General features: G+C 42.9%; 2 protein-coding genes across 2 annotated transcripts in view; both read left to right on the top strand.

Annotated features, from left to right (window-relative positions):
• LOC123515896 overlaps nt 1-46 on the top strand; it is a 1,497-nt gene extending 1,451 nt beyond the window's left edge. The window contains exon 2 of the mRNA XM_045274824.1: nt 1-46. This exon is cut by the window's left edge and continues 975 nt beyond it. The gene's annotated coding sequence lies outside the window, so the exon portion shown is untranslated.
• A 2,601-nt stretch (nt 47-2,647) lies between these two features.
• Nucleotides 2,648-7,500, top strand: part of LOC123516027 — a 5,198-nt gene continuing 345 nt past the window's right edge. Inside the window, exons 1-3 of the mRNA XM_045275065.1 lie at nt 2,648-3,278; nt 4,546-4,661; nt 6,435-7,500. The exon at nt 6,435-7,500 is cut by the window's right edge and continues 345 nt beyond it. Coding sequence (XP_045131000.1) covers nt 2,889-3,278; nt 4,546-4,661; nt 6,435-6,573 — 645 coding nt within the window. The 5' untranslated portion in view covers nt 2,648-2,888 and the 3' untranslated portion in view covers nt 6,574-7,500. The remainder of the gene's footprint in view (nt 3,279-4,545; nt 4,662-6,434) is intronic.

Raw genomic sequence — 7,500 nt, 5'->3', positions numbered from 1 at the left:
CTACTGGTACGTGTGTACCAGTGCACGCAATACAAGGTATTACAAACAACGAACTGGTTTCATGTGTATCCATTTGACGAAGTGTGTCTGTCTGTCTGTCTGCATGTCTGTCTGTCTGCATGTCTGTCTGTCTGTGTGTCATAATCTCACAACAAAAGATGTCATCATGGTGTACAACTAACACCATTACAACACCAAACAAACACATGATGAACCAAACTGAAGAAATGTTAAAGACAATTCATTAATAAATAAACAAATCAAAATAAAAAATCAAAAAGGAAAAAATGAAATACATAAATATGATGCTCGGCGGCGGCGGCGGCGGCGGCTGCATGGTTGCATTTGCTTATTGGTGCATGGCCAGCAGCAGAAAGTAGAGGTGGTGGTGGTGGTGGTGGTGGTGGTGCTGTCCACACACACACCACAGTGAGTGACACGTATTATGACACGCCACACCCACAATGACGCAGGCTGCGGCAGTGCGCCGGTGCGCCACACCGCAGTCGTGCCATCACCACCTCACCTCACCTCAACTTGCCCCGCCTCCACCGCACCACACTCCCTCACTGTGGTGTTAGCAAGCGCCAAGCAGCGCAGCGTTGGCATCACATGACAAACTGCCGCTGCGGGGCTGCTCACCCTCACACATACCAGTACGCCACGTGTCCTCCTCCTCCTCCTCCTCCACGTGTGGCCTTCAGTGAGTGTGGGTGGGTGGTGGCTGGCTGGGTGGTTGGCGAGACGCTGCGCACTGACCTCTCTCGCGGGGCGTGGCGCGTCAAGGCTGCCTGGAAGCACGCCTTGGCTAGTCTCGCCCGCCACTTGCCCGCCACACACCACTGCGGCGAGGCGGGCAGTGGCAGCGGTGGCGGCGGCGGCGGCAGTGCAAGGATGGCGTGGTGTGAAAGATTCCTACCGAGACATTACAAGTCCACGCCAGTCTTTCCCAGCCACTACCGCCCTCACCAGAATGCCAACACGGCGGCGGCGGCGGTGGTGGCAGTGGCGGGGCGGGGGCAGCAGGAGTGTGTGAGGCGCCGGGAAAGGAGAGACGGGCGGTTAATGGGTATAACTATGCCTACCACGCCGCCACACGCTGCACGCTACACGCTACACGCTACTCAGTACAACACAGGTGGTAGGCAGGGATAGGACAGGAATGTGTGATAGGACATACTGACCCACAGCCCTACATCGCCACGCTCAGAGAGAGAGAGAGAGAGAGAGAGAGAGAGAGAGAGAGAGAGAGGTTTGAGTTGAGTTCTCTCTCTCTCTCTCTCTCTCTCTCTCTCTCTCTCTCTCTCTATATATATCTATATATATATATATATATATATATATATATATATATATATATATATATATATATATATATATATATATATATATATATATATATATATATATATATATATATATATATATATATATAACGCCAGACCTGCTGCCAGAGAGAGAGAGAGAGAGAGAGAGAGAGAGAGAGAGAGAGAGAGAGAGAGAGAGAGAGAGAGAGAGAAATTAACGGTATTTCACCTCAACCTTTCTCATACACACACACACACACACACACACACACACACACACACACACACATTAAAAGCTAGCATTAACGAGACACCAGGCACAGCACACCATTGTTACCCTGGACAAGTAGGGCGCCCACACTCAGGTAACGAGAGGGGAGGCACAATTACACAGAAATTAGACGAGAGAGAGAGAGAGAGAGAGAGAGAGAGGGGTGGGGTGCTGATCAAGTACACATATTCTTTCACTATTTATTTAGGTCAGTTTGGCTTTAAAATTATAGAGAATTTACAAGACCATTCATACCTTACGTGCGTGTGTGTGTGTAATCAACCACCTCCCTACCTCCTCCTCCTCCTCCTCCTCCTCCTCTTCCTCTTCGTGCTCCGCTTCCTCCAAAACCACCTTGTCGACCCTTTCCTCCTCATCTTCCTCCTCCTTCTCCTCCTCCTCCTCTACCATTCTTAGTGACCCCTACCTACCTCCACCCTGCAGAACACCACCCATTCTGCTCCTCTTCTTCCTCCTCCTCCTCCTCCTCCTCCTCCTCCTCCTCCTCTTCTTACTCGCCGCTCCACTGGCCTAGATATTTGTTGTGTGTGTATCTTTGTAGCAATCAGTCATTTGTCTCGCTACCAACTCACCACTTTGATATAATTAGTAAGGAAATCGACAGGTGAAGGAAATTATCTTGTTATTAAAGTAGAAATAGTAGTAGTAGTAGTAGTATTAGTGGTGGTAGTTTTTGCGGTTGTGGTGGTGGTAATGATATATATTGTTGCTATTATTACTACTGCTACTACTGGTGCTACTACTACTACTACTACTACTACTATTACTACTACTACTGCTGCTGCTACTGTTACGGTATATAGTGGAATGCTATCGACAAAAACCGGTCTTATTATTTTTTTTTTCTCTCCTTTTTTGCTGGCGACCGTGAAACACACACACACACACACACACACACACACACACACACACACACACACACACACACTCACAGACATACATTTGGAAGAGAGCCAGCGAAGAGAAAGCTGGATATTCATTTCCTCCTCCTCCTCCTCCTCCTCCTCCTCCTCCTTTCTTTCTAATAGGTTAGTTTGGTTCGGTCACCCGTGGAAGTTACACGCATCAACCCTAACCTAAGCTAACCTCTACTACTACTACTACTACTACTGCTACTACAGTGACCAAGAAACACACAGAAAGATTGAAATAGAGAAAAAGACACTTATAATTGTTTTTAAGTGTTTTTTTGTGTTTGTTCATGTTTGTTGTGAAAAATTAAGTGCTTTTGTACATAACTTGTGTTTCGAAGTGTTGTATTAGTTATAGTAGTAGTTACAGTAGCCAAAATGAAACACACACACAAGCTACCACTTATACTACAACCACCACCCCTACTACTACTCCTACTACTGCTACTACTACCACTACTGCTACCGGTCACAGAAGCGGCTATCGAGGAAGTTGAGATCACGCCTTCCAGTACTAACGGGATTGAGTTAGGAGAGCTGTCTTACCCACAATTCCTCTTCGCTTGTATTATATTTATCAAGTTAGTAACGTTGTATGCTGTGGGAGTCTTACCAGTGGAAATCAATCTGGGAGAGAAGTTTGGATTTGAATACTACGATGACTACGACTACTATGATGACTTTGAAAGGTTAGGAACGGAAGTTAGGAACGTGCCGGTGGAGATACAGAGAAGGAGAGGTCACGATGAAAAGCCAAGGATGTTACAGGTAAGATTCGTGTTTGTTTTGTGTGTATGTTTGTCTTGGTTGTGGTGGTGGTGGTGGTGGTGGTGGTGTTGTTGTCCATGCTACAACTACTACTACTACTACTACTACAACTACTACTACTACACACACACACACACACACACACACACACACACACACACACACACACACACTTCCCCTCTCCCTTCTCCCTCCTCCTCCCCCTCCTCCTCTTTCCTCCCCAGACGCCCCCAAACACGCACACACACACACACACACACACACACACACACACACACACACACACACACACACACACACGGCCTGGTAGCTCAGTGGTTAGAGCGCTGGCTTCACAAGCCAGAGGACCGGGGTTCGATTCCCCGGCCGGGTGGAGATATTTGGGTGTGTCTCGTTTCACGTGTAGCCCCTGTTCACCTAGCAGTGAGTAGGTACGGGATGTAAATCGAGGAGTTGTGACCTTGTTGTCCCGGTGTGTGGTGTGTGCCTGGTAGATCGGAAATAATGAGCTCTGAGCTCGTTCCGTAGGGTAATAACATCTGGCGGTCTCGTCACACACTGCACCAGATCAAACAGTGAATTACACACACACACACACATTCAATTACCCATAAAATCTAGGTAAGAATGAAGAGAGAGAGAGAGAGAGAGAGAGATTTAAAGGGGCATTTGTGGTTAAGGTAGGAGGGGGAGGGAGTAGTTGTTTAAAAGGACAAGGGAAGGGAGGAGGAGGAGGAGGGTTTAGTAGATAGTGTTGAAGTTACGATCAGTAATTAGTGTTGTTGTTGTTGTTGTTGTTGTTGCGTGACTGAAGGAACAGATGGAGGAGGTTGTGTGAATTCTCTCTCTCTCTCTCTCTCTCTCTCTCTGGATGCATATTTGTGGTAATAGTAGTAGTAGTAGTAGTAGTAGTAGTAGTAGTAGTAGTAGTAGTAGTAGTAGTAGTAGTAGTAGTAGCAGTAGTAGTAGTAGTAGTAGTAGTAGTAGTAGTAGTAGTAGTAGTAGTAGTAGTAGCAGTAGCAGTAGTGGTTGATGTTGTTGTTGTCGTTTTTGTTAATATAATTTTTCGATTAATTTTTAGTTTATTGATATTATTATTATTATTATTATTATTATTATTATTATTATTATTATTACTATCATTATTACTATCATTAATATATTCACTATCTATCAATTTACTCATTTATCATTTCCATTGCAACTATTTAAAAACCTCTCTCCCTCCCACCACCACCACCACCACCACCACCACCACCACCACCAGCACCCGTTGCCCGGCCTGGCTCTGGACTGCACCCTTCAATATATCTGCGAGGTGGACCGATGGACACTGAGATCACACGCCTCCCTACCTGAGAAAATGCTCGCTTACATATTCAGGTGAGTTCGGTAATTTTTCACTCAGGTATAATGGCGAGGTACGGTAATTTCACGGTACGATGTTCAGGTGAGTACGGTAATTTTGCACTTAGGTATAATGGCGAGGTACGGTAATTTTGCACTCAGGTATGGTGGCGAGGTACGGTAATTTCACGGTACGATGGTCAGAAAGTTCGGTACGGTAATGGCAAAGGTACGATAAGAGGTATTTTTCGGGAATAACTCCAGTATTCTTTAAGGGAACTGGCAATCAAGTGGGTGTTTTTATGTATTTATTTATCTATTTATTCATTTTCTTATATTCCTTTCTTGCAATAAATAAATAAATGAATAAAAATCAAACAGACGTGCGTACGGCAATATATGACTAAGGTACGACAGTGAAAGAGGTGCGTACGATAATGTTTAAGGTACGATACTCTTACTTCTCTAATATCAACAACACAGCCTTCTTTATTTCTATTCTATCTATTTATTTTATTTATTTTTGTCCTTAGCTGGGTCTGCCCCCCCCCTCTGAACACTGCATACTTCTCCCTGTCTCCTTTTCAATTTTAGTGGTGTTCAATGCCACAAAAACTCAATTCCTGCATTTATCAACTCAACACTGCCTAGATAACTGTCCCCTCTTCTACAGTGAACACCCTCAATATGTTCTTCTATATATATATGTCCTATTAACCCCTTCAGTACTGGGACACATTTTTACCTTGAGTTTTGTGTGCCATTAGACCATTTTATTGACATTAGCAAGGGTGTATGGAGGGCAGAAGATTAATGGCTACAGTCTTCACTATTTTAATCCCTTCATTACTGGGACACATTTTTACCTTGAGTTTTGTGTACCATTAGACCATTTTATTGACATTAGCAAGGGTGTATGGAGGGCAGAAGATTAATGGCCACTGTCTTCACTATTTTAATTCCCCACATGAGTTTCTGAAGCTGTAGAAAGTCACCAAATAGTCACCACAATGAATATGAAGACGTGATTTTTAGGGCATTTTAAGACAGTTTGGCATATTTTATGGCATTTTCAGACAGTTCACGATTTTTGGGCATTTTAAAACAGTTTTGCAAGTTTTTGAGGGCATTTTAAGACAGTTTGGCAATTTTTGAGCATTTTAAGTCAGTTTAGCAAGTTTTAGGGCATTTTAACAGTTTAACAAGTTTTTAGGGCATTTTAAGAGATTTTGGCATATTTTAGGGCATTTTAAGACAGTGTGGCATGTTTTAGGGCATTTTAAGACAGTGTGGCATGTTTTTAGGGCATTTTAAGACATTTTGGCAAGTTTTAGCACATTTTCAGAAAGTTTGGCAAGTTTTTAGAGCATTTTAAGATAGTGTGGCATGTTTTCAGGGCATTTTAAGACAGTGTGGCATTTTTTAGGGCATTTTAAGACAGTGTAGCATTTTTTAGGGCATTTTAAGACAGTGTGGCATGTTTTTAGGGCATTTTAAGACAGTGTGGCAAGTTTTTAGGGCATTTTAAGACAGTGTGGCATGTTTTTAGGGCATTTTAAGACATTTTGGCAAGTTTTAGCACATTTTCAGACATTTTGGCAAGTTTTTAGGGCATTTTAAGACATATTTCCTTCGTTTAGCATTATCTCCTAACACTCTCTCTCTCTCTCTCTCTCTCTCTCTCTCTCTCTCTCTCTCTCTCTCTCTCTCTCTCTCTCTCTCTCTCTCTCTCTCTCTCTCTCTCTCTCTCTCTCTAACCTGCACTAGTTCATGTTATCTCCCTTTCATGTGTGTTCGTCTCTCCCACAGGAATGAGAAGGCCGTGTTTACCAAGAGAGAAGGAGTGACGTACGGTGGTCTGGGCACGTGTAGGGAGATGTACCCGTGTCCACTCGATATTCAGACCGTGGTGGGCATTAAGATCCCTGGCTCACAGCAGGACATTTAAACTACTACTGCTGCTGCTGCTACTACTACTACTACTACTACTTCTGCTGCTACTGATGGGCCCTAAGATCCCTGGCTCACAGACTACTACTACTACTACTGCTACTGCTGCTCGTGGTACTGGTGGGCCCCAAGATTCCTAGCTCACAGCAGGATATTTAAACTACTACTACTACTACTACTACCACTACTACCTCTACCACCACCACCACTACTACTTAACCTAACCTAACCTTATTTATTTATTTATTTATCTATCTATTTTATCTCACTGTAATTATCATCACATTTTTTTCATCCATCATTATTTATTTATTTATTTCTCTCCATTCATTCATTCATTCATTTGTTTTTTTCACTGTTCTTCGTATGAGTGGGTGGCAATTTTCACTGTCCTTCGTTCACTGTGTCCATAAACCAACGAATTAATCTGTATTTTCTTCTTCTTCTCGTTTTTTTTTTTCTATTTTCGCTCGTGTGTATACTGTGTGTGTGTGTATGTGTGTTCTCATAACGTTGTATTTACTCATCAATTAATCTAACTATTGTAACTATTTTTTCTGTATATTTTTTGTATTTCACCAAAAAATATACTACTTAGCCATTCCAATGTACCGTTTTCTTCAATAGAGGGAGCGCTGTGGCTGTTTGTGTGTATGTATTACCATCTTACACTGTAGCATACTTGTCAGGCTACGCTATGTGGTGTGTTAGCGTGAAGTTAGCGTTACAGACCATAACTTTGTGTGAATAAGGTTAATTACACTCTAAGATAAGGAAATAATACAAGAAATGATTGACAAGCTGGCCTGCTGGTGCGTGAAGGTAAAAAAAGAAAATTGTTTAAGTTACCCATTCCAATATTAAAAGTTACATTAGTCACCCATTTAAATATATTGTTTTCTGCAATTAAGTGAGAAATATTGTT

The sequence above is a fragment of the Portunus trituberculatus genome, chromosome 1 (genome assembly GCF_017591435.1).
Source record: "Portunus trituberculatus isolate SZX2019 chromosome 1, ASM1759143v1, whole genome shotgun sequence".
In the NCBI taxonomy this organism is placed as follows: domain Eukaryota; kingdom Metazoa; phylum Arthropoda; class Malacostraca; order Decapoda; family Portunidae; genus Portunus; species Portunus trituberculatus.
Note: the sequence above shows the minus strand (reverse complement) of the source record. Positions and strands in the feature narration are given on the sequence as shown.